The following is a 26,652-nucleotide window of genomic DNA, read 5'->3' as shown; positions in this document are numbered from 1 at the left end:
GCACACTGATTACTTCTTGGTATCTGGAGTAGCCCACAGTCTATATCCTCAAAGTTCACCTTTTCTGAGAGGTCTTTGGGTTAACTGATTTAATTCTCATTCCCCGACTACAGCAATGCACAAGTACATGCAATTTCCACAATCATCCTTTGATACTATTGTTTTTAACACTGTAAGATTTAAGATCCTTCAGGGTCTTTCTATCAAGAGCAGGGGTCAACAACGTGCAGCCCATGAAGACCGTTTTACTGGCCCACGAGCTGCCCCCGAACCGAGCCACCCGGTGAGTCCCCCTCACGCTGCGCTAAACCGGCGCAGCGCAGCGCGGGAACTTGCCAAGCGGCCCCGGAAATCACGTCTGCGCATGTGCAGATACCAGAAATCGTGTCTGTGCATGTCCAGACACCGAAAATCACTTCTGCACAGGTGCGATTTTCAGCATCTGGGCATGTGCAGAGGCGATTTCCGGTGTTGCAGACATGATTTCCGGTGTTGCACTGCGCCAGTCCGACCCATGGACGATCTCTGTGGGAGTGATCCAGCCCATGGCCAGTAAACCTTGCCGACCCCTGATCAAGAGCTTTTTTGTTTATGAAGTGAAGTAACACACCACATACATTGATGGCAATGACTGTTTTCAGATGCGATCAAAGCTTTTGCTTCAGTTGTGATTTAAATCCGAGTTTAGGGTTCTGTCCAAACCCTAAACTGCACATAATCTTAATTACAGTTCGTGGAATCAAACCCACTTCATAAGCTATGGTTTGAATGGCCAGATGTGCAGGTTTGGATGGCATAGCAAGTTGTGATTAAGCAAAAGCATCTGAACCCTTGTTTATGGCAGCTCTGAAAGAGATAGGAGAAGGAGGGAGGTGCAAATTCAAGGGGCTCACTCTTATAATGCTAAAATATGGTTTAAGAGTTATCTCAGAATCATTCCAGTGTCTAAATTAAATAAGCTATTTGCTGGGGAAGTTATAAAAGCCACCACTATTGTTGCTGCACAAAGCAAAACTTCCACCTCAATTCTCATAGCAAACTTTTGACAGCTTTACCTGACTCATCTGAAATGCTGCAGGCTCAAATCTATCCCCTTGGGTCCTTGCATTACCAACATTCTTGTGGGATTCATGATGAAATTGTTCTTTCTGTTTATATTCTCTCTGGTGATATAGTTCACGCAAGTGGTGCAAGGGTACACGTTTCATTCCTTTGTCGGTTTTGCGAGGTATTTCTAATGAAGCATGTCTGGCTCCTTCAGGAGTGTGCACAGAGGATTGCCAAGACGGTAGTTTAGTACCTGATAAGCTAAAGGATGAAAAGGTGGGGTGTGACTTTTTTGAAGTGTTCTGTGAAGTTTCCTTGAACTCCAGCACACGTTTTACAGTTTCTTTTAATTTGGCACATTCTGCCTCAACCTTCTTTTTCTTCTTTCTGCTGTTAAGAATCCTCAAATCCTGCAATTCCCTTTTCCCTCTTTTCGCATCAGGATCACTGCACATCTCTTTGTTTGAGCCCTCCTTCCGAGGGAAGGCTGCTGCAGAATCCAAACTGCTTGTCTTTCCTCCACGTTCAGCTTTATTTTTAAAATGCATAGTGACCTTTTCACGCTCTTCAATAGGCCTTATAGTACCACAGACAAGATGGATATCTTTGGAAGCCTCTTTTTGGATACCTTTAGTAGTATCTTTGAGATCCAGACTCTTTTTTCTTTTTGTGTATCCAGCACTATCATCTGACCTATGGAAGGATCAGCAAGAGAAAACTATTACTGTACAAAGAAATTTGACAGTGCAAGTTTCTTACAGAAACAGTGCAGTTTCTTACAGAACAAACTCAGGGTTAAGCTCAATGGAAAAATGTTGAAAGAGAATTAGATTATTACTTGTGTACTAGAAAATGTGGCAGACCATATAAAAAGTTTAAACTTATTTTTACACCAGGTTCAAGTAGAGAAGCTGATCCTTCTCCACCTTTAATTCTGAGCAAAACAAACAGCAGCCATGAATAACTATGGGCATCCCCATCCATTTCAAGCAGTAAATACAGGCAGCTTTTAATGTGATGAGGAAGATCATTGCAATGCAGATGAAGATCTGCAATCAGATGTTTACCTCCATCAGCCAAAGGCATAGTGTAGAGGGTGATGTGGCTCTGGGAGCAATTTTGCGCCCCCAAAGCAGGCTCCTTCATCGGAGCCTGGCTCTGCGCCAGAAGGAGCCTTGGCTGCGGCGCTTGTGCCTGGCACAGCTCCACCCCCAGGTCAAGCCTGACTCAGGGGAGGAGAGCAGGTGAGTGGATGGCAGCGCTGCCGCCCACCCTCCTCGGCTGCGGCGCAACTTGCACCCGGCGGCAGCAGCAGCTCTGCCACCAGGTCACTTCTGGCCCAGCAGCAGAGAGGAGCCCTCCTTGGCCACGGTGAGGTGGAAGGTGTTGGGATTTCAGTTCCCACCAGCTGCGAGCAGGCAGCTACATTGTTGACATCATGTGATGTCTCTGAGGTGAGACAGGAAGTCTCTGCCAGTTCTCATTGTAACCGGGGAGTTACTGTGAGTTACTTTCGCTTCTGAGTCGAAGCTTGAGTCGAGTTAGAGACTCTTGTGTTATGTTGCTCAGGAGAGCAGACATGCTCGTACAGTCTTAAAGTAGCTGAGTAGACTACAGACTGTCTCTTTCTTCTGTGATGGATTGGCAGAAGAATGTGAGTGTGCTCCTCTCAGGAGGGGAGGGGTCACTTATCACCGGTGTCTCTGGACTGAGCGAGAATTCCAGCCAGAGAGTGACCACCGGAGAGAAGCCCCGGTGCCTTGGGAAGTTGGCACCCTTCCCCGGGGGCGTTTTTCCAACAGAAGGAGCCAGGGTGCGCCCACTGCAGGTATACGCTCCGCCGCTGCCATCAGGCCAGACTAATTTAGCCATTTAACACCTTCACCGAGGTTTTGAGGCACACGAGTCATAAATCAAACTAAAAAATGATTAATTGCTGACATAAGCATCAGTTAAGAGGGGTTACATCCACTGCAGCCATAAGTAATTGTCTGATCAGTGAAAGGATTTCTGTTTCTGCGATGGGACTTCCCCCCTCTTCCAAATCTGTTCTGAGGAAGTTTCTGGGGCAAAGGGAGGTGAGAAAAGTCCCTCGCGCAAGAAGAAATCCTTGCACCGATGGGATAATTACTTAGTGCCACACTGGATACAAGCAAGACGTAGAAATTGTTATGGCAGATTGAAGACAAGAGTTGCCATTATTCTAACAGGAACAAAAAGATAAGGATAACAGGATTAAAACGCAAAGTTTAACTTCACACTTAGAAGCTTAATAGCCTAACTTTAAATGAACATCCCATGGTTAAAATACCCCCCGCCGCCAATATTATACTAGAAATTAAGAAATAGCAATTAATACGAAAAGGATGCACAAAAAGAGGTTTCCTGCTGAACTGAGAGACTGGCAAACAGGCTTACAGAAGCTATTCAGTAGTTATCAAGTTGCAGCTAAACTAATTAAACCCTGCTTCACATCCATTAACTCCCATATACTGCATTCTCCATCCTAAACTTTGCTGACTCTCAACTGTCTCACCCCCCCTAACATTTCAAATTCATTCTCCCTCTCTACCTAACATTGCCTAAATACTTGTAATACACATAGCTTAATACTTATAACATGCTTGCCTTAATTACTCTATTGCATACATTATAAAAACACACCAGAACCTCAAAGACACATATGTTGTATCTGTACCTGGCAATTCCTATGGTCATATGGGAAGTGTCACTTTCAACCATAGTAACACCAATGCATTATTACTGAATGAGCTGCAAAGGACAAGGCCATTGCAGATTAGAGTCTATGTGTGGGAAACATGGATGAACTGCCCATGCAGCAATTTAAGTCCTGCTGGGATTGTGAGCCAGGTAGTTATATCTCAGTTCTTCCAATATTAACCACTTGGGATATTTAAATCATGGTGAAAGAATAGCAGCCGGTGGAAAGGACTATAGTCTTGTATTTTACAATAGTTTCAAAAATAAAAACTTAAACCTAAATATTGTCATAATATGCAATTACTGTAGAGTGCTTTCCATTCCCTAGACTGAGTGGCAACTTTTAAAATAATCTTTAAATTTGATGTTAATATGTTTTATCTTTTTTTAAAGCTGCCTTTAGCAATACAGGACATAAATTTAATTGGTGAAAAGCCAGACAATATGCTTTTGTTTTTAATTTACCAAGACCTCAAATGAATGAACAGATTTCACATAGTGTTATTCCCCACCACCCACACAGACTATTTTACTTTCTGAAGCTGCAGTTCAATAAAAACGTATCTGGGAAGAAGTCCCACTGAACTTAAGGGGGCCACTAGGGGGTGCATTGGAAGATGGCCAACAATACCATCTCTCCGAACCACACGGGGTAATTAAGAGGCTGTTATGGGAGTAGGCAGCCTCCCTTGTTGCCCCAAGGAAATAGGGAACACTGCCCTTGCCTGCTGTGCCCATAAATCACCCCCTAATTCGAAAGAAGGGGGTGAGGGCCCTAGGCAGAATGCCCCCGTGTGGACCTCGGGTCTCCTGGACGCTGTCTCTGATCGCGCACTAGTTGCAGCAATTTCGAATAATTAATTACAAAAGAAGCAAATGCACATATTTCAAGTGAAGAAGGGGAGTGAAGTCTGCTAATTTAAGTGACGTCTGTGAAAGAAGACGACGGGCTGGAGAAACAGCAATATTTTACGATGAAGATACACCAAAGGCGGGGTATGCTGACAACGGGGCTGAATGGGGGGGGGGAAACCTTTTTTACTTTCCTTCTATGTGATTTACAAGAACCCCTCCTCATTAGAACCGTCGGTTGAACTGACCCAAGCAGGATGATTAAGGTCTGTGTTGAGATAAACTTTAACCAAAAGTATGCTTTATGGAGACCGAGAAGCAATAAGAGTTTTTGGGAATGGCGCAGCAATTAATTCGGAGTCGCCATCTTGCCAAAGGATTTATAGCCAGGAGGAAGAACGGATTTGTTTTCAGACTGCATTCCTAGTGAATCTCCTCAGAGGTTTTGAGAAAGGAGGCAGATTGGTGAAGATTAATGACGCTAAGACTGTTTTGATGTATGGAAGTGATGTTATATGGAAAACGTCTGGATATGGCTACTGGATTAAAAAAAAAAATATCCACGCAGGATTACAAACTGTTCTAACCAGCTTGCGGAGACTATCAGAGGTCACAAAGAAAAAGGAAAAATATATGAAAATAACAACAAGAGATGTGGAAAAATAATAAGAAAGGACTGGATAGTACTGTGAACATCATAAGGTTAGATTTGTGGACATTAAAACAGCAGTAAGAAGCAAGAAGTTGATTGGATCCCTTCGGAACTTGAAATATGGGTACCCCCAACAAAAATTTAAAATTCGGTTGTGTAATTTGGAATTTATGTAATTTGGTTTGATTTGATGTGATTGGTCGGTTAATAAAAAATTATTCTTAAAAAAAAAAAAAAGAAGTCCCACTGAACTTAATGGGGTTTTCTTCGGAGTAAATAAGTATAGGATTGCACTATGAATCCGCAAGAAATAGCAATTATTTTTTCAGAATAAGCATAAATATTTTTAAATGAGTGCCTTTAATTCCAAGTAACAATTTACCCTTTACTTGTTGGCTGCTTTTTTGCATGATGACTCCTAATTTCTGCCTTTTCATGACTCTGAAAGAGTTAAAACAAAATCTACATTATTATTTATACATTATATTGATATCCCGCCCTTCCTCCAAAAGAAGCTCAGGTTGCTAATAAGCCTCCAATTAAATACAGAGCAGTGTCCCAGACTTTCACAAGGTAGCACAGCAGCTACAGTGCATGAGCATTTTCTGATTAAAGAAATATATTAAGCTATCAGGGTTAAATTAAAGCATGCATCAACCCAGCTTATATTTAACATTATAAATACATCTGAACAGAGTCTATAGTCAGAGCAATTGAAATACTTAAGCCAAGGATAATTTAAGCAAATCTAAAGGCAACAGACAAACTTCTAGTACACCACTCTAATAAAAGTGACTGTAATGCTTTCTTCTCCAAATCTCCAAGTCTCACCTTTTCACTTCTATGTGAAGATGAGCTAGATGATTGGTGCGATCGCTTTTCACTGGAAGTCTTGGAATAAGAATGCTAAAACACAAAATGAAATAGAAAAAAAAATTACTGAGGCCCCCCTGAAAATCTACCTTGTCTACGCGAACAAACAGAAAGATGCAGTGACAAATTTGAATTGTTTTATGTAACTATGATTTAACCTTTTCTTTTTGGGTTTAAGATCTCTCTTTCTCAATCACATACATATACACTGAATTAATGATGTTTTGAAAGGACACTTCTCTTAGACACCCCATAAACACACATACTGAATTAATTATGCACATCAAGAGGGTATACATCCTCCTACAGGTCTTGTTTTTCCACCAACCAACTCCTGGAAACACGTAGGGTGGACAAGAATCAGAGCCAAAAAAAATTAAGTTTGGCTAGGAAATACAGTGCTTCCTTTCCTTCCTTGTCTCTCACACACAGCCATACAAACCTCAACAACAGATTGTGATTAAGCAGGAGAGACCTTAACCATATCTCCGGTTTGAAGGACACACTAATTTATATCTTGCTTAGCTGCTATTCTGCACTGAACTAAAACACAGAGATAAACAAAGCCAATACTCTAGCTTGCCATTTTGTGCAAAAAAGGCCATTATGTGAATACAAACTTATTTCCACTCCACATTTGCATCTCCACAGACTTTCCTACCTTGGTATCTGAAATATCCTCCTTTTTGCTAGATTTCTTTTTGCGTTTTTCGTACATGTTCAAGTTTCAAATGTTCAAGTTTCAAAATCTAAAAAGAGAGAAAGGCAATATAATCTTATTTCCAAATGCATTTTACATTTCCCCCTCTTGTTGCTTTGGCTAGTAGATGAGGCCAGGGGTTTTCTGGGGTTTTCTCTGGGCCACACTTTTAGAATTAAAATTTGCTTGTGCCACATTGGATTTTTCTTGGGAAACAAAAAGAAGCACTTCCTGGCAGTGCTTAATTTATAACACAGAACACAACTACTTTATAGCATGATCATGGGGCATCCAGAAAGTATAAAACAATGCAGCCACGTGAGAACGTGAATCATTCTCTAATTATAAACAAGCCTCTTCCGTATGTACCTTAAGTATGTACACAAACTCAGTGAGAGGTGTGAGTTTGCCTCAAATTAGTCCCAGTATAAATGAGATTACATGGCAAAAGCAAACAAACTCATCAACACATTTTGAAAAGCTATCTATCCCTGTTCTGCAAATAACATATATACATTTCAGTGATGTATAGTGTGTGTACACACACACATACACACACACACAGTGGTTTTTTTTCTGGGGAGATGCATACCCCTAAACATTTTGTTAATCTTTGTACTTTTGTCCATTTACTGTATTTATTTTCCCCGATTTGAACTATAAAATGGTGATTTTCTTGAGTCAAAATGAGAGTATCCCTAAACATTTTTTAAAAGAAAAAAAGCACTGCATACACTATACATGCCTGGCATGCTCTGGTCCATGGGGTCACGAAGAGTCGGACACGACTAAACAACAACAACACTATACATCACTGAAATGTTTAAATATTTCTTTGATTGTCCTTGAATCTTTCCCATGTGCCACACCCTTTGAGAACCACTGTTCTATGAATGCAAGAAAAGTAAAGAAAACACCCAAATCCACAGCTGGTCAGTACCTTTATGGGCTTAAGGGCCAACTGTGAACTCCAAATGGCACTTCCTCAAGAGGAAAGGCAGTTTCCCCAGTGCTAAACAGCAAAACCAATCTTCCTTCAGAATCCCAGGCACTGACCTCCTTCCTCCCCAGGAGTTTATTTTCTAGTAAACGACCTCAGATCCCAGGCTTAGAACGGTTTGCCCTCTCTCTTCACACTCGGCCCCTTTTCCTCTCGTCGCATCACAATGAACATCATCATAATGAACAGCGAGGCGTTGTTGTTGCTTTTGCTTTCTTTAAAAAACAAAACTAGGGGGCAATTGGCTGCGAAGCATGTTGGGTACTGTAGTTTTCCCGGCTCGCCTGCGCCATAGGGATGTAGTCCTGCCTCTCTCAAGCTTGGGTCCCCAGTTATTGTTGGACTACAACTCCCATCATTCCTACCTACAAGACCAGTGGTTAGGGACAATGGGATATGTAGTTCAGGCTTCCTCAACCTCGGCCCGCCAGAAGTTTAGGGACTACAATTCCCAGCATCCCTGACCACTGGTCTTGCTAGCTAGGGATCATGGGAGTTGTAGGTCCAAAACATCCAGAGGCCCTAGGTGGAGGAAACCTGTTGTAGTTTAATACTAATACTGATTTATTATTTATACCCCGCCCATCTGGCTGGGTTTCCTCAGCCACTAATATCTGGGGACCTAAATTTGAGAAAGGCTGTAAACAACAACAACAAGTAAACTTAGCACGCGCCGAATATACCGAACTCCCCAACCTCCTCCCTCGCATCTGCAATGACAGCAGTCGGCTTATTTCTCTTTTGCTAGAACAGAGACCATTAGGAGCGTACTAATTTGAGAGAGAGAGAGAGAGAGAGAGAGAGAGCTGCCACGTTTCCCACACACGATACAGCTAGTCGTCACTGGGACCCCACACGTTGTTGGGACTACAGCTCCCATCATCCCTGACTGCCGGCCCTCCTCACTAGGGTTGATGGGAGTTGTAGTCCAGCAACCTCTAAGGCTCCCCAACGTTGAGAAAAGCTGACTTCGAGCATCAAATTCCCTCTTTGCTTCGGCCTTTTTGGGGGAGCGGGGGTGGGGGGCGCCAACTCACACAGTTTGTGGCTTTCCCTGTTGGCAATGGTCTCCTTCGCCCCTCTAACCGGAGGGAAAGAGAGAGAGAAATAATAATAATAGCCAGGCAGGAAGTCTTGACCTGCAAGCGGGCAAAACTTCTTGCTTTAGCTAAATAAAACGTCTATGCACGTTTTCAGACACGAGGAAGCCGTCTTTCTCTGCCTCTCTTGCACCAACCTCGCTCCGATTACCTGGGAGCAAATAAGCCCCGTTGAAGCCGAGGGGGGATTACTTGGAAATGGATTCCCACAGCAAAAGGGCCTCCCTTTCGAAACGCGACGCCGGTATTGATAGGGAGTTTGTAAGCACAGACGTCAGTCAGTCAGCGAGCCCAGCCCAGCTTTTAGCCTTTAAACCCGCGGTATCCGGTCCACGCCCCTATGGAGTCCTTCTTCCCTCAGGGAAAATGTGAGTACAGTATAGTGCTGCCGCGGGGCATCTCGGGTAACGTAGTTCGTATGCGCCTGAGGAGAGCGCGCGCAAGTATTTACATATTTATTTCAGGTATATTGCTGCCGCGGTGCGTCTTGGGTAACGCAGCTCTGAAGCGGCTGAGGTGTAAACGTATTTCGGAGGCGCTTGAGGAATAGGCTTAGCCGCGGGGCAACTTGGGTAACGTAGTTCTTAGGCACCTGAGGAGCGCGAGAAAGAGCGAGAGCGCGCGCGCGCAAGTATTTACATATTTATTTCAGTATTTACAATATTAATATACAATATTTACAATATTTATATATTGCTGCCGCGGTGCGTCTTGGGTAACGCAGCTCTGAGGCGGCTAAGGTTTAGGATTAGCCGCGGGGCATATTGGGTAACGTAGTTCTTAGGCACCTGAGGCGCTCGAGAGAGAGCGCGCACGCGTATTTACTTCGGGTCTATTGCTGCCCGTTGGGCATCTTGGGTCACGTAGCTCTGAGGCGCGGGATTAGCCGCGGGGCCTCTTGGGTAACGTAGTTCTGAGTCCCTGAGGGCCCTTGGGGGAGACGAGCTCGTGCACAACATGCTGAGCCGAAACAAGAGTCTGCTGAGGGGCCACGTCCCGTGACTAAGGCGCGGCCCGTGCTTGCCGGAGGAAAAAAGCCGAGGGAGCCGCCGAGTGAAGTGGGCTCGCTCTCCTCCCCTTCCTCGCCGCCGCTGTGTGGAAAATGGCGGCCGAGGGAGCGCTGTTGCCCCCGCCGCCCGCCAAGGAGGGAGAACCTGAGGCGCTCAGTAAGGAAGGGGGCGGTTCAGTAACTGTCAGATGGGCGAGGGGTTGTTGTGGTTGTTGTTGCCTTGAAGTTGGGCCTGCGGGGGGGCGGGTTGTACGTGTGGTGGGTTCTCCCTCCTTCGGTCCGTTTTGAGGGAAGCTTCTCATCTCAGAGGGGCGCGTTCAGACGTTACGTGTTCAGGTCGGCGTTTCACCCTCGCGCCTGAGGTGACGCCTGGTGTTAGGAACTCCAAGATTCATCAGCTGCTCGTCAAATGCTCCTTCAGCATATCCACATGTGCTAACACACACAAAAGTGGAAGACATTTAAAAGAGAGAGAAAATCTCTGCTTTACAGGAGACCTTCCATGCATGACAGAGGAGGGGGCAAAACCGGTCACCTTCCTGGTTCTCGGGGGTTGGGGAGACACTTTTTATAAAAATAAATAAATAGTCCTTTCATAGCAAAAGCATGGAAGTTCCCTTTCCTTAATCACGCACACACAACTTTAGCCATTCACGTCCCCGATCCATGCACATTTTTACATGGGAGGAAGCCCAATTGAACCTGGTTGGGATTTACTTCTGAGCAGAAGGCATCCTCCAGGGTTGAAAACAATCTTCTTCTTTTCCAAATGGTGCCCAGATTGCTGCTTTTGTTTCTTCTATATTGCATTTTGTTGTACCATTTAAAGGGATTATTTTTTACAGAACTTCCTTTATGACTTCATTAGTCTAAACTGAATAGGTTTTGCAGCCAATTTCACACTGCAGTTACAGTGGCAAATAGAACCCTGCTTAATGGTAACTTTGCTACTAGTCAGTGCTAATGTAATAGTGGGGGAAATTTGCATCCAGGTAGGGAAAAGCTGGGGTAGGAGGTAGAAGTACATTTTCCTGTTCCTGCTTTCTGAAGCTTGGTTAGAAGCATAAAGTGTAATGTCAGCACAAATCTGTTATTTCCGATAGGCCTGGCTTAGAAAATCCTACTTTCTTTTGTCAAAGATTTGTTTTTTTCATTGTATATAGCTGTAATAATGCCTTTGAAACAGCTACTGATGCAGCTAATTAAAATGCATTGTAACTATAGTTTTTTTGCCTTTCTCTAGATAGCATTGAAATGGAAAGCCTCAGGGCAGATGTGGAAATATCTGAGGAAGAAGTAAAAGGCAAAAAGGAAGAAACAGAGCAAGAGTCTATAAAAGAGCCTAACAACAGTAACCTATTGGATGCATCATCTGACTCTCAAAGAGGTTTGCTAACATAATACTGGAATCCTTGTACAGTCGTATCTTGGCTCTTAAACAGAATGCGTTCCTGGAGTCCAATCGACTCCCAGAACCATTCAAAAACCAAAGCGCATCCTGCAGCCAATCAGAAGCAGCGCCGGATGTTTGGCTTCTGAAAATTCTTCGAAAACCGGAACACTCGCTTCCGGGTTTCGATCATTCGGGAGCCGATTTGGTGAAGGGCCAAGGCATTTGAGATCCAAGGTACGACTCTAGTATGTAGGGGATGTGTACATGCTCTAGAAAATCAGTCTGCAGCTCCATCCTTCCAATAATTCCCTCAAAGATAAATAAATAAAAATAAATAGCTATTTCTTCTCGCCTTGGATTCTTTGGGTACATCCTCCAGGTGGGAATAGTCAGAGATGTTATACTTCTAATCAAAAGTGCCACTTTCTCTTTTGTAAGTGTTTATACGTCGCTTTCAAGACTTAAAGCCAAAGCATCAAAGAGGAGTTCGGTTATGAACACAGTGAGACTTATTCCCAATTAAACATGCATAGGATTCTACAGTAGAAGTGATGTGTTCAGTACCAAAGATTCCAGATTCCCTAAGAAAGGACAGCATAGTTCAGTGCAAAAAGAGGCTAATATTTGTTTTTGGCATTTCTGAAATGTTTTTCTTTCTATAAGAAATACACTTTGGGCTTTCAAATTTCTGTGGTACCCTATGCAACGCCAAAATCTGCCCCGCACTCCAACGCCTCTCACTTTTTGTTGTTTCTCATTGTTGCAGCCCCCTCTCAGCTCAGTATCCAGTGTGGGCAAACCAGTCACGCTCCCCTACATCTGCCTCTGAAAGATATGCACAAAATATGTAATACAGACAGAATGAGAATTAGTACTGAATCATGCAGTTAAGCTATTTTGTGAATAATAGGAAACCAAGTGTTTTTTTTTTAAAAAATTAATGGGTAAGAAAATAAAAAGTAGATTTTATAGGAATAGCTTTGGCACCATCATTCTGTTTTGTACAGGAGCAGAGAACGTTTACAGTGATAACTTTTAATTCCTATCCTTTTCCTATTCCTATCCTATTCCTATTTAACTTACTGTGTAAATGTTCTCAGTTTATGTTATTATGCAAGTGGAGGATAGATAGAGTCGGTGCTTTTTTTCTTAAAAAAATGTTTAGGGGTACTCTCACTTTGACTCATGAAAATCACCATTTCATAGTTCAAATCAGGGGAAATAAATACAGTAAATGGACAAAAGCACAAAGATTCACAAAATGTTTAGGGGTATGCGTAACCCTGCGTACCCTCCAGAAAAAAGCACTGGCTGTAGTGATGTGGGACACAAAGTTTTGAGAAAGAGCTGTTATGGTGGCATTTGGTTGTAAATTACTATATAACAAAGGATATGTACTGACAAATCCATGTAATTGTTTTATTCCAGAGAAGCATATCTCAATTCAAAGAACACTTGCCGATTTAGAGAAACTGGCTGACCTGCAGGAAGGTTGTCTAATCTCAGCTGCTTCCCAGAATGCAGATCACTCTGTGGCAGGTATTTAAACTCCAGAGCTAGGCATTGCATGGCTGAAAGATAATGCTCCTAGTGTTAGATGAGAGAGAACATATTGGTTAAGTGCTTGCAGATAAATGGATTCTTTGAAAGAGCAAGATAGCTGAATATAATTCCATGTGTAGTGCTTGGGCGGAGGTCTCTAGAGCCACAGCAAGAGCTGTAATTCCCCAATGGTTTGACTTTACCTCTGAAGGCACACTCTTTCCATTGTGTCCCAAGAGAGATGGATGCCAACCAACCAACAAACCTGGGGGTGGGATTATATCTGCAGCTCTATCCTTGCTATTGGCTATCCAAGCCAAGAGAACCACTCAAGCTAACTTCACAAAGGAAAGTGGGAGGGAAGCAAGTGACAATGGTGCAGGAGTCCCCAACGAATTTCAGTTCCTTTGTAGTCTTAAATTGTTTGCAACAGTGCAGTTACTTGGCAGTGTCTTTGAATGGTCAATAGTGGTGTATATTTGCTGTCATATTTTCAAATCAATGGATGGGTTGTTGTGTCTCTGTTTTTTGATCTAATTTGAATTAGGAGCTGGCAAGAAGTCTTGTCCACTGTGCCCTGAAGAGAAGTTCAAAGCTTGTTATAGTCACAAGCTCCATCGCCACCTACAGAATCTCCACTGGAAAGTGTCTGTTGAATTTGAAGGTAAAAATGGCTAAAATGCCATTGTTGATGCCAACACAATTCAGTGTCTATGGGTAGCAGATTTTAGTTCTTTGTTTAAACCTTTCCCAGCAGTTCAAGTTCTATGAGGACGCTTACAGCCACAGGGAAACTCCTCATAAATTATGCCATATTTAAAGTTCAAGCTTAACAGATCAATCTGATTCATGTTGCAAAAAATACTTGTTTGCAGAAGTAGCTGTGGATAATTTACAATGAGGGTGCACCAACAGAACTGGCTGTCTTTGCCTTACTTGTTTGGTGTATATATCAAATTGTGAGACTACCAATGTCCTCTCTGTATTCTAGGCTACAGAATGTGCATCTGTCACTTACCTTGCCGCCCCGTGAAACCAAATGTTGCTGCAGACCAGGTAATTGCTATATAAATGGCTATTATTTTGAAAAGCAGAAAATGTTATCAATTGTTCCACATCTGATACTGTTACTGAGGATCCGAATGGGTTGGGTTATGACCCTCGTCTTAAATATAATATTTATAGTGGATTTCTTTTTGGTCTGGCAGCATGCTTATTTATTAACTATTATATATAAATAATTTTATAAGAGGAAGCTAAAATTTAATACGTTACATAAAGGCTGCATTTGAACATTAAGCTTTGTTGCTGAATTGTAAACTGCATCCTTCGTGGTATCAACTATAATTGGTTTATATGGGTTTTTACTGTTGTTGTCTTAAGTATTATAAGATATGGTATAATATTAATATTAAAATGATTTTTCTAATCAACTTTAACTATGCATGCAATGTGTGTTGTAGATCAAAATGGAAGCCCATTATCACTGCATTATCTGTTCGGCAACTATTACCCGAAGGACAGATATGATAGGGCATATTAAACGTCATGTGAATAAAGGAGAAACTGAATCAAGGTTTATGCCAGGTAAGTATTTAAACATCTTTGTTTTTACTGCATGAAGATATTTTATTTTTATCACTGGCTATTATAGATAGAATAAATGATGAAATTAGAATAGGTGACGGTGTATTTGTTTGAGTTTGTATTCCTTTCTAACTCACAAGGAATTAAAGCTACTTTAGAGAACCCAGATTTGTTGCTAGTACCATTTAAAGGGATTATTTTTTTTACAGAACTTCCTTTATTAATCTAAACTGGATAAACTGTCATGAATTTTTGACATTGGTGCATGTATTATTACCAAATTGTTCCCAAATTGCTTCTTTTGTTTCTTCTGTGTTGTATTTTATTGTATTACAGTTTGTATTCAATAAAATTGTACGGCACAGTAGAACAGAGCTAAAACAAAACAAACTCCTAAATGTAAAACAAGAATACATATCTTCGGCTTTATTAGTCATGGCAAAATAAATATTATACATAGTTCATAGTTCCTAGCCAATTTCTTGTCTGCCGACAAAGCTTATGTCCCTAGGTTAGTGGTGGGGAACCTTTTTGTCCCGGAGAGGCAGATTCTTATCTGACTTTACCCTGCTGGCCAACTTTGACAGGTTAGTGGAAAAACTCATCTGAAGTCAGCTGGCTGCCAGGCTCTTGGGAAGTACAGTCAGACCTTGGATCTCAAACGCCTTGGCTCCTGAACAATCAAAACCCGGAAGTGAGTGTTCCGGTTTTCGAACGATTTTCAGAAGCCAAATGTCCGGCGCAGCTTCCGATTGGCTGCAGGATGCTCCTGCAGCCAATTGGAAGCTGCACCTTGGTTTTCGAACAGTTCTGAGAGTCAAACAGACTCCTGAAACGCATTCTGTTCGAGAACCAAGGTACCACTGTACTGCATAAAATGCTTTGTGAGCTCTGTGCTCAGAGCTTTTCTCTTTAATACAACAGCACTGAGGCAGTTTCTCAGCATAAATTAGATTTTCCAAGTGTTCTGAAAATTAATTATTATTGTTAAGATGTCTTTTATTTAATAACTGTCATATTTTGTGTTAACAGTACTGTGGATCTAATGATTTTGGTGGTTCCTGAACATTACAGGCCAGGCAAACGTATAGAGACCCAGTTCAAACATTGTTTGAGGCTTCACAAGCCTTACGAAGCTGAGAAAAAGCACTGAAGCCAAACATTCCTTCCTTTGGGTTCTGGTTTAAAGCCTAGATTCTGGCTTGTTATTAAGTCAGAGCTCCTCTTTACATCCAAATGGGAAAACTTAATGTCAAGTTAATAAACCAGCATCTGATTCATAGTTTATGAAGCCTTGAGTGATGGTTTAAATTAAGCTATAGTCTCTCTAACACTCTCTTTCATTCTGAAAATTATTTTTAGCCCCTGCTCCCAAATCTACATATGAAATACTAAAAGAAGCAGATACAGATGTGCAAGTCCTTCCTAATTATTCCACACCACAGAAAACTGATTCTTATTTTAATCCTAAAATGAAACTTAACAGGTAAGAAATTTGAGGATTATTATGGAGGGGATTAAAAAATTTTCATTTATATTTTTTCATATTAACTGAAACTAGTACATGGTGGATATTTCTGTGGCACAGGTGAAATATATGGATTAGCCAAGCCAAGTACGTGAAGCCCATGGCTGCAGTGTGATTCGAACCAAGACAGAAATCGAGTGTGATTCATTGGACTTGCTGGAACATAAAAGTACTGAGAAGTTTAAGTCCTACCCAAAATATCATGATTGTGCAGTTTCCAAATCTGCCAAAACAACAAGAATGCAAATTTCAGGGGGGTGGGGAACAGTTGGATCTTACCTATTGTTTGAGCTGGGTGTCCACCAGTATGCGGATGATACCCAGCTCTACCTCTCCTTTAGATTGGAACCAGTGAAGGCAGTGAATGTCCTGTATGAGTGCCTGGAGGCGGTTGGAGAATGGATGGCGACTAACAGATTGAGGTTGAATCCTGACAAGACAGAAGTACCTTTCTTGGGGGACAAGGGGCGGGCGGGTGTGAGGGACTCCCTGGTCCTGAATGGGGTAACTGTGCCCCTGAAGGACCAGGTGCAGAGCCTGGGAGTCATTTTGGACTCACAGCTGTCCATGGAGGCGCAGGTCAATTCTGTGTCCAGAGCAGCTGTGTACCAGCTCCATCTGGTACGCCAGCTGAGACCCTACCTGCCTGTAGACTGTCTTGCCAGAGTAGTACATGCTCTGGATATCTACTGCTTGGATTACTGCAATGTGCTCTACATGGGGCTACATTTGAAGATGACTCGGAAACTACAACTAATCCAGAATTCGGCAGCTAGACTGGTGACTGGTAGTGGCCACCAATACCATATAGCAGGGGTGGCCAACTCCCAAGAGACTGCAATCTACTCTCAGAGTTAAAAACTGGCAGTGATCTACCCCGTTTTTTTGGAAGGAAAGCCCTGTTTTTTGGGGTTCAGGTCTTAAGTAGTTGTTGAGCTTTTTTTAGGAAGGTGGAAAGCCGCAATTTTGGGGGGTGCAGGGCAAAAGCGTTGAGCTTTTTTTAGGGCAGCCAAAGTAGTTGGGCTTCTTTGGGGGGGGATGGCCATGATCTACCAGTGATCTGCCACAACCGTCCTGTTGGACGTGCCTGCCATATAGCACCAGTCCTAAAGGATCTTCACTGACTCCCAGTACATTTTCGGCCTCAGCCCAGTATACCTGAAGGAGCATCACCACCTCCATCATTCAGCCTGGACACTGAGGTCCACTTCCAGGGGGCTTCTGGCAGTTCCCTCACTGCGAGAAGTAAAGTTACAGGGAACCAGGCAAAGGTCCTTCTCAGCAGTGGCACCCTCCCTGTGGAACGTCCTCCCATCAGATGTCGGGGAGATAAAGAATTACACAACTTTTAGAAAACATCTGAAGGCAGCCCTGTTCAGGGAAGTTTTTAATGTCTGACATTTTATTATTTTTTTATATTTTGCTGGAAGCCGTCCAGAGTGGCTCGGGAAACCCAGTCAGATGCGCGGGATATAAACAATAAAATTATTATTATTACTGTTATCATTATTACTGTTTAATTTGAAGAAACTGTCCGGAAACTTACGAGAGGAAGAATAAATTTGGAGTTTACATCTTTGTTTAAATTAAGATCACTTTTTTATTCTTTTAGGCAACTCGTAGTCTGTGCTCTAGCTGTTCTAGCAGAGGAACGGAAACCTTTGGAATGTCTGGATGCATTTGGAGCCACTGGTAGGGTGCTGTTCTGTGCTTTGGTTCATGTGTTCCTTGTAAAGGGAAATTGCTGTAGAGTAAATCCTACTGAAGTCACTGGGATATACTATGCAAAAAACATGTTGATTATACCCTTGCTCTGTTAGTTGCTCTGGCATTCAGGAAAAGAAAAGAGGGGTTGTCAATTTTAGAAATAAATACTTTCTTGGAATAGAATTAGCAAACAATCGTTGATTTGTTAGCCTTAGTGAAAGCAATTATATACATATTTTTCAGTTAGGGATAATAATAATTTAATGTGCATTGTGTATATTAAGAACATTAGCATGTTTCTATGCAGTATGCTCCACACGAGCAAACTCTTACTTTATTGCATGCATCTAACTGTACACAAGTAACCACCAATCTACGCAGGGGTTGTGTTCCAGGTCATCATGCGTGACAGCAGAGCGTGCATAAGCCCATTACTGCCTGCCCCCCCCATTATTCCCCCTTTTCTGGCGACTTCTGAGTCGCCATGATGTGCATGTTCATGCTCATGAGTCAATTGGACACATGTAAATCAGTCACTGCCTTTACATCTCTTGCTTCCAGGTATAATGGGATTACAGTGGGCAAAGCATCTTGGAAACTCCGTGAAGGTCACAATTAATGACTACAATGAAAATTCTGTAAGAATGATACAGGAGAACTGTCACTTAAATAAAATGAAAGTGGTGATGAACTTCAAAGAGGAGGAAGACTGTGATGAAACAATAGAAGAAGGGGAGGAAAACTTGCCTGCCATTGAGGTGACAAAAATGGATGCCAATGTCATCATGCACTTGAGAGCATTTGATTTTATGTAAGTGGCATTTGCTGTTGGATCAGAACCCACCCCCCCACCCAACACCTAGGGTTTGGTAAGTGGAGACGAGATCAAGTGTGGCACAATCAAAACAATGTGCAAAGCGCATGACTTGTCAATATAAAATCAACCTAAATTGAAGTTTCATGGCATCTCCTTTTTACTCTTCAGCCCTGATGAAACTTTGTATGTGCCATTATATATTTTCATACATTTATATTCTGCTTTTCTTCCCTCATGGAAGTTAAAGCACTGACTCAGATCTGCTTAGCTTCCACAAGGTGGTGGCCTCAGCTGCTTCCAGACCAGTGAAATAATCTCAGCTGTAGCTGCTTCAACAGCATGTTGCTCCATGTAATGGATTATTCAGATATATTATAAATATTGTAAAATTAATTAAGCAAAACTTTAGGAGCCTTCTTAATATCTAAAAATGAAAGCAACTTTGTTGTCCAAACTTTTAAAGCAGGGTCTAATCCCTAATAGAATTGTACTGCAACTAGGATGTTGCTTCATTTATACCATTATTATTTATCCCAGTCTACCTTCTGCCTATCCATACACCATTAGGCACTGTGCACCTGTGGTTTTAGTCAAAATAAGTGGGGATTCTTACAAGAGCTACTGGCTAGAAAAATATTAGTTCACAGTACTGCACAGTTGTCATTTATATATATGCAAATGAATGATTACTTTGCTTAAGATATATTAATGTTTACTTGCAACTTTAGGACTTGGGTGGGCAGCTTGCAGAACCATCCTCAGCCTTTCAATTTCTATTTGTGAGCCATTTGCAGAGTGGTTTTTTGCTCAGCTCAGCTGCATATTCACATGTTTTTCTCAAGAAACTCTACCCTTTACCAATCCTGTTATCACTGGATAACACAAAGTGGTGAGTAAAGTCATACCAATGCATCAGCAGAGTGTTCCAAGTCACCAAAGCTACACCCTTGTGCTGGAGACTATTATGTGGAATATTTAGCAAGTTTCACCTGCCAGTCTTGTAACATACGTTATTGCAATTTTCCTATAAAAATCCCACCTCCCTTGCTTATCAGGCATGAACACGGTTGCAAAAATCCCAGTGCCCAGAAGCCACTTGCACCTTAGAAATAGGCATCTGGATAGGGAGAAGAAAGAGCAACCTTGAGCACACACAGAGTGCCTCCCTCACTACTGAATAACTGCAATCAACAGCCACTCATAAGAGAAAGAATTCCAGGCTGGTGCTACCACTGCCTGGTAGACTCCAACTCTGGCAACTCTTAAAGCCTTGTCTAGAGTAGGGATGGGGAACATGTGGACTCCAACTCGCCTCATTCCTGAATATTAGTCATGCTGGCTGTAGCTGATAGAGTTGGAGTTCGGCAACATCTGGAGGGCCACAAATTCTCCATTTCTGGTCCTAGAGGGAAGGTGAGATAGGGAGACAAAGAAGCCACTGACACTGTTATTCCTCTTCTCAACAGTGCCCTTTGACCTCTATCCTTTCCTCCCTTCCCAGAAGATATGGCTAGTTCCTAAGTTTTGCAAATAAATAATGATAATAAATTGCACCACCAGGCAAAGATGCTATTCGCTAACAATCCTTATTAAGTGGGGGTAGCTTAGTATTTCTTTAGATTTATAGTCTTGACTGAAACTACATATGTGAAACGTGGTCACAGCATAACCTATATTCTGTTTTATTTCTGACTTGAGCATGGATATGGCTTTTGAAAATCAGAAGTATTTAAAGTGTAGTAGCTAAGTTGCAGCCCTAAGCAGGCTTACTTGGAAACTAGTTCTACTGAACACAGTGAAACCCTTTTTCTGAGTAAACAAGATTAGGAATCTCTCTTTAACGTGTTTTTATCTCTCTCCTACTCCACTCTACAGACATCTGGACCCATTTGGGTCATCAGTGAACTATCTAGATGCAGCTTTCAGAAATGTAAGAAACCTTGGAATTGTGTCAGTGACATCAACAGATATCAGCTCTCTCTATTCAAAGGCACAGCATGTGGCCCAGCGTCACTATGGCTGCAACATTGTCAGGACGGAGTATTTCAAGGAACTGGCTGCTAGGATGGTAGTTGCTGCTGTGGCAAGGTACAATTAGTTTCTGAATTGTGGTCATCTCACATTTAAGTATAAGGGGGCTGTAGCACCACCTAAAGTTGCTAATTGAAACTTTTAGTAGCAGCTGGGGAAAATTGGTTCTCTGCGTCTTGCTTTCTGACAGCCTTCAGAAATTATATCTGGAAGCATGAATACTGTAAAGCAAATAATAAACAGCCCAAAGCAGAATTGCAAGCCTTGTAACTCACCCTGCTGAATGCCATATATTGTGGTCTGCCAGATGTTTTGTGGCCTCCTTGTTTTTACACGCCCCAATGCGCAAGAAAAAGAGGTCCATTGAACTCCTCATAACCACCATAGGTGGCTGGTGACCTGAGCATTGAATTGCGAGTTGTGTGGACCTAGAGTACAACTGTGCACAATATATCTCCTTTGATTTGACTTCCTTAGGATTGTGTGCACTTCTTCCAGAAAACGTCTTGCTCAAAAGCGTTAATAAAAAGAAACTTCATTAGGGGATTTATTCCACTTCTCAGCAGGAACTGAAGCAAGTAACTGCAATCACCTCTGATTGGAACTAATTTGGAAATCTTAAATTCTTCAGAAGCAGATCGTAGAACTACATCGTTACGTTAGATTTTTAGTCATGGGTGCAATTTCATGAAGGTCATTGCATGATTAAAAAGCAACGTGAACACTTTAGCTTGTTTGTTTTGTGTTTATCCATAGCATTTTGTTAGCAAAGTGTATTGGCATTGAAATAAGACATTTAAGTGTAGGAGCCATGTCTGGAAATTAGTGGGGTCAATGTGCTGGGACTGTAAAATTTCACAGGGTGCAAGAGGTACTCAGAAGTTAGAAGACCTTCCAGTGATATCAAACTTGTGCATTAAGTGAGAAGACTTGACACATTCAATCATATATATATACCTGAATGTGTGAGTTGTAAAATGGGGGTGGGGACATGGAAGTCCCTACCCTCCCAACCCCAGAGATCTGAAGGTGGTTTTAATTGTGCCCAGGTGAATGTACTTAATCTCTGTGTGTGACAGGAATCTTGATAAGATAGATACCCTTTCATGAGTGAGATCCCTAAGTGTGGCTAATCGAACACACTTAAAAACTCTTCTATTCAGACCTTCACACTAATTCCAGAAGGGTCTGAAGAGCAGCCTGCATGGGCAGGGATGTTGGGCATGTGTGCCCCTGCCTGAACACTGCTTTAGTCTTTCATGAACTGTGTTAGTCATGGTATTTTTTGCAGAGCTGCTGCTCGATGCAACAAAGGCATTGAAGTTTTGCTTGCTGTGGCTCTCGAACATTTTGTCCTAGTGGAGGTGAGAGTATTGAGGGGGCCGTCTCCTGCGGATGATACTGTGAAGAAAATTCGGTACCTGCTCCACTGTCAGTGGTGTGAGGAAAGGGTATTCAAGAAAGATGGCAACATGATAGAAGGTAATCATATATGCTGTAACTTCATGTACCAGTGCTGTTCAGCTGGTGAAAACAAAACATACACAATCCAGTGGTTATTTTTAAAAAGCTAAACTTTTCTCTGCTTAATTTCTTCACTGTGGATTTTTTTAAAAAAGATAATTGGTCCAGCATAAGCTTAATTTATTTCAAATATTTGTACCCTGCCTTTGCTTCTACAGTGCAACGCCACCAACAAAGAGTTTTGCAGAGAGTAGACTTTCTAAAATCAATGATCCTAAGTGTGTCGTGTCTATTAATTTCAGTGGGTCTGCTTTGAGTAAAAACAAACAACTAAATGTGTATTCAAAACTGGCCAGAGGGCTTCTGTGAATGATCTTAATGCACTGGGAGGCTCATTTGGGACAATTTCACCCTCCAAAATAGCCTGTGTGATTTATCATTCTCATCTAGCCTAAATAATCCAGGGAGTGAAGCCAAAATCTCTGTTCAAGTCCAAGTCCAAAACTATCCACCGTATTATACTCACTCTCTGGCTAGAAATCAACATTCTGAACTTACTATCTTTTGTGGGGTGTAACACATAATTATCCCCCCCCCCAAAAAAAATTGACCCCATCTTCTGGGCCACTGCACACAATTCTGAAATTGTCCTGACTCCTCCTGGGCCTAATAATAGCTACCATGTGAATTATATTTAAATCACTGTGAAAAACAGTTTTCAAGCTTTATTTTTTAATGGACATACCCTATTACCAAATTTCCACTATGTTCATTGTTTTCTATACATACAAGTCTCCAACATTTGTTTAGATAAGAAATGCCAATATTGTTTTCTACAGAGAACCCTTACCGGCAGCTCCCTTGTGACTGCCACAGCCGCATGACAGGCAAGACAGCAGTGGAACTTGGTCCTCTGTGGTATGTATTTTTCTAGATCCTCAGTTGGGTGCTGGCATTCCTACGGAACCATCAGCAGCTATGAGATACTCTCTGGCCACCCATGTCTTGACAGGGTGAAGACACTCTCAGAAATCAGTGCAGTGCAGGTGGCTGTGAAAGCAGTGATGTAGCTACAAGACCTCTCCCCTAATGTCAGACTAGGGAGAATCATACTGTTCTTTCTTCACTTTCAGGACAGTTCACTGTGACAAATATTGAGAAGGGTAGGAAATGAGCAAACCATTTAATTTCTGTGTCCTATTGTAACTTGGCTTGCAGTATATGCCCACTGGCCTGGGAGTAAATCTCACTGAACTTAGTAGGGCTTACTTCTGAATAGGCAGGTATGGGATAGAATCTTGAGGGGAGGGAGCCCATGTAATGTGTTATGTCTAACAAGTGCTTGCCCCTATCTAGATGTGATTCACCAAAGCACTTTTAGAAAAGGCTAAGGGGAGGGGGAATGGCAGCACCAAATAAAAAAGGAGAAAGGCGAGACTCAGTGGTAGTGAAGAATTATAGGAAACATTTAATAAAATTAACTGCCCAATGTATTTGGCAGAAGTCTTCTCTGAGGACACTGAAATTAGCCAACTTTATTATTCAAACAATATAAAAATATTCAGAACTAATTACAGTGGTTCTTGAATTTAATCCTGGGAGTCCGTTCAACTCCCGAAATGGTTCGAAAACCAAGGCACGGCTTCTGATTGGCTGCAGGAGCTTCCTGCACTCAATTGGAAGCCGTGTAAGCCATGTTGGATGTTCAGCTTCCGAAAAACGTTTGCAAACCAGAACACTCATTTCCGGGTTTGCGGCATTCGGGAGCCAAACTGTTCAAGTATCAAGGTACCACTGTATATGAAATAGACATAGTAGTTTTAATGAGACAGAACTCATACATTCAATTTGCATTAGGAATTACATTTTAGGCTGTTATTCTTTCAGTGCCCGAAAGCAGGTTTTCACCAAAAGCATTGGGCAAGTTACTGCTTTAGCAAGTTCCCAGTTACTATTTGAGCTGAAGAGTTGCCAGATTCTTGTGGCCCCACAGGCCCATTTGCAGCCTGGAGAAAAGAGTTGTGCGCCTGACACACATACTTAAGTAAATTCTAGTACTAATTTAAATGCTTTCTCAAAATGTAATTATTAATGGAATGGAACCAGAAGTCCCAAAAGTGCAGCTGATCTTTGGCCTGAGTCCTGCCCTACTGGGGCTCTGAGCTAGTGGCTATGCAGACATGGAACAGATTTTAAAACAGGAACAAAATCAGCTAACAGGGCTGTGTTTTTCTTCCACTGTGATGTTGCTCTCCTACTTTTAAAGGAACAGAAGTTCTACTTTTGAAATAAATTCATCTAGGTAGATACTGTAATTCTGTTATCCTGCAGGTCAGGATCCCTCTTCAACACTGGATTTCTCAGAAGAATGTTGTTTGAAGCAGTTCAGTATGGTTTAGAAGACATCCAGACTCTTCTAAAAACACTAATATGTGAAGCAGAGTGTACAATTCTCAAGCAGTTTTCAATCCATGGTCCTACCAGCCAGAACAAACAAGGTAAGAAGACAGTGAAAGGTTTTACAAACCTTGATAGGTAAAAGGGGCACTCCAGGCAGCAATTGTGAATTGTAGTGACTTGCTTTTTTAGTAAGAAAATTTAAAGGGGGATTGCTAACTCAGTGTCAGAAAAGTGTGATCAAAATACAGATAAGACCTTGAGATTTCAACATGTGCCATGTTACTCAAATGAAAGCATCAAAGCCATGGTAACCATCAGTAATTTGAACTAAACCTTTTTGCTACAGCAGTAACATTCCACTCATTTCCCCTTTGATAGCCATTTGCTCACAAATTAACTTGGTTTTTTCCTTTTATGACTTCAGTGTAAATCTGATTTCTTTTCATTTTAGAAGAATGTGGTGTGTTTATTAAGACACCAGATACTGCAGCAGATTACTACGTTGTACATGGTAGGTCCCTATCAATCTAGCATAGTATGTGGAACCAAAGAAGGGTGGGCAGGAGTTCTTACTATAGTCATTCATTAAGCAAACTAGTTCTTAAAGGTAAATTTATGAAATGTGAAGATTTCCCACTGTAAATAAGTCACACTGTTCAGATTAGCTGGATTTTAGAGGCTTTTGTGTGTTTCCTATCCTTAAATTACGCTTATATTCCAGGAAAAAGAAAAAATAATGAAAACAGCCAAAATGGAACAAAGCGTCAGAAATCAGAAAGCAATGCTGAGCATCCTGCCTTTTATTACAATATTCACAGGCACAGCATTAAAGGAATGAACATGCCAAAGTAAGCAACCTGTTGTGTTTTAAACGTATCTGATTGAAAGGAGGAAAAAGGCATTGATTTTGTGCGTTCATTTTTCTCCCCAGGTTAAATAAGTTCTTGCATTATCTCTCTCAAGCTGGCTATCGAGTAAGCCGGACTCATTTTGATCCGATGGGTGTTCGAACTAATGCCCCCCTGGCGCAGTTTAAATCTATCCTTGTGAAGTACAGTACACCCACATACATGGGAGCGCAATCGGAGGGCTCTCTGCAGGCTTCTGATGAGTCTCAGGTAGGAGCTGATGGTGACTTTGCCGAAGAAAGCACATAAAGAGAGCCAGTGTGGTGTAGTGGTTAAGAGTGGACTTGTAATCTGGTGAACCGGGTTCGATTCCCTGCTCCTCCACATGCAGCTGCTGGGTGACCTTGGGCTAGTCATACTTCCTTGAAGTCTCTCAGCCCCACTCACCTCACAGAGTGTTTGTTGTGGGGGAGGAAGGGAAAGGAGAATGTTAGCCGCTTTGAGACTCCTTCGGGTAGTGATAAAGCAGGATATCAAATCCAAACTCTTCTTCTAAAGTAACCTCTGCAAAAATGGTCGTATTTGAAGATTTGTGTTATAAATGAATCAACAGTCTCCTTAAGATGTAGTATTTTGTTTATGACCCCTCAGCTTTTTTACCTTTTTAAGGACACTTTTAGAAGACCATTGAAGAGCACCTGTGCTCCTATTAATATCACAATTCAGCTACAAAGTTATTTATATGTTAATGCATGCTTTAAGGTTATCATACAGTGACCACAAACTTCCGTCTCCTTGTAATTCCTTCTTCAGATCTATAATATTTCCTAAGAGGAGAACATAGCTGTGAGCTGAGGGGGACTGAGGGTGTGGGTGCAAGCATTACCAGCACCTTTTAATAAAGTGTTCTATTCAGCTGTGACTGAAAGCCCCTCATTTGATATGCCTTTGAGAAGCTTATAGGTAACAAAGGAAAGGTAGCTGAACAAGCCAAGATTGGGTATATTCCTAGAAAGGCAGATATTGAATACGCAACTCATGCTAATAACCATACAAACCACAACATCACATCTAAACACTTTTCACTACCAAACTCCATCAATGTGAAATTGTCAGTCTATTTTATAGTTCATATGAATAATTCCCTTTAAAAGTATAGTTGAGTAGGGTGACTGTGCCCCACTGCTCACTCCATTCACTCCCTGCCAGAATGGCATAAATTGGAGATTGTTTTGCAGTAGCTTACCCCATCCTCTCAGTCCATCTGTGGCAACCCCCTTTTTCTCCTGCTAGGAATATGTGCTTTCCCCATACTTGCCATTCTAGAATTGGCCTGCCACTTAGACATGCTGGATTTTTAAAAACGTAATTTATCTCCAAA

At 41.9% G+C, this 26,652-nt stretch overlaps 2 protein-coding genes and 1 long non-coding RNA gene across 16 annotated transcripts in view; 1 reads left to right on the top strand and 2 right to left on the bottom strand.

Annotated features, from left to right (window-relative positions):
• Positions 1 to 9,237, bottom strand: part of SWT1 (SWT1 RNA endoribonuclease homolog) — a 42,004-nt gene extending 32,767 nt beyond the window's left edge. Inside the window, exons 1-5 of one of the 7 annotated variants that reach the window (XR_013988116.1) lie at positions 7,902 to 8,067; positions 6,807 to 6,894; positions 6,104 to 6,178; positions 5,655 to 5,713; positions 1,056 to 1,740 (exon numbers count right to left, since the gene is read on the bottom strand). Coding sequence is in view for 5 of the 7 variants with exons in the window: in XM_081012123.1 (XP_080868249.1) it covers positions 1,056 to 1,740; positions 5,655 to 5,713; positions 6,104 to 6,178; positions 6,807 to 6,863 (876 nt within the window). In the remaining 2 variants the exon portion in view is untranslated. The other 6 variants (XR_013988117.1, XM_081012123.1, XM_081012124.1 and 3 more) reach the window with 6 other exon arrangements.
• Positions 1 to 26,652, bottom strand: part of LOC308480654 — a 635,674-nt gene that overhangs the window by 32,767 nt on the left and 576,255 nt on the right. The gene's annotated exons all lie outside the window — the stretch shown is intronic.
• TRMT1L (tRNA methyltransferase 1L) overlaps positions 9,478 to 26,652 on the top strand; it is a 31,766-nt gene continuing 14,591 nt past the window's right edge. For 2 of the 8 annotated variants that reach the window (XM_081012143.1, XM_081012142.1), the window contains exons 1-15: positions 11,202 to 11,341; positions 12,776 to 12,886; positions 13,437 to 13,553; positions 13,881 to 13,945; positions 14,353 to 14,476; positions 15,839 to 15,962; positions 17,617 to 17,696; positions 18,273 to 18,522; positions 20,404 to 20,616; positions 21,851 to 22,041; positions 22,863 to 22,941; positions 24,355 to 24,521; positions 24,875 to 24,934; positions 25,145 to 25,271; positions 25,355 to 25,541. In XM_081012143.1, coding sequence (XP_080868269.1) covers positions 11,209 to 11,341; positions 12,776 to 12,886; positions 13,437 to 13,553; positions 13,881 to 13,945; positions 14,353 to 14,476; positions 15,839 to 15,962; positions 17,617 to 17,696; positions 18,273 to 18,522; positions 20,404 to 20,616; positions 21,851 to 22,041; positions 22,863 to 22,941; positions 24,355 to 24,521; positions 24,875 to 24,934; positions 25,145 to 25,271; positions 25,355 to 25,541 — 2,028 coding nt within the window. In that variant the 5' untranslated portion in view covers positions 11,202 to 11,208. Of the gene's footprint in view, positions 9,577 to 9,793; positions 10,112 to 11,197; positions 11,342 to 11,560; positions 11,582 to 12,775; positions 12,887 to 13,436; positions 13,554 to 13,880; positions 13,946 to 14,352; positions 14,477 to 15,838; positions 15,963 to 17,616; positions 17,697 to 18,272; positions 18,523 to 20,403; positions 20,617 to 21,850; positions 22,042 to 22,862; positions 22,942 to 24,354; positions 24,522 to 24,874; positions 24,935 to 25,144; positions 25,272 to 25,354; positions 26,187 to 26,652 lie in introns of those variants that run through there. The other 6 variants (XM_081012148.1, XM_081012147.1, XM_081012145.1 and 3 more) reach the window with 6 other exon arrangements.

Source organism: Podarcis pityusensis, assembly GCF_964106645.2.
Source record: "Podarcis pityusensis genome assembly, chromosome: 6".
In the NCBI taxonomy this organism is placed as follows: domain Eukaryota; kingdom Metazoa; phylum Chordata; class Lepidosauria; order Squamata; family Lacertidae; genus Podarcis; species Podarcis pityusensis.
Note: the sequence above shows the minus strand (reverse complement) of the source record. Positions and strands in the feature narration are given on the sequence as shown.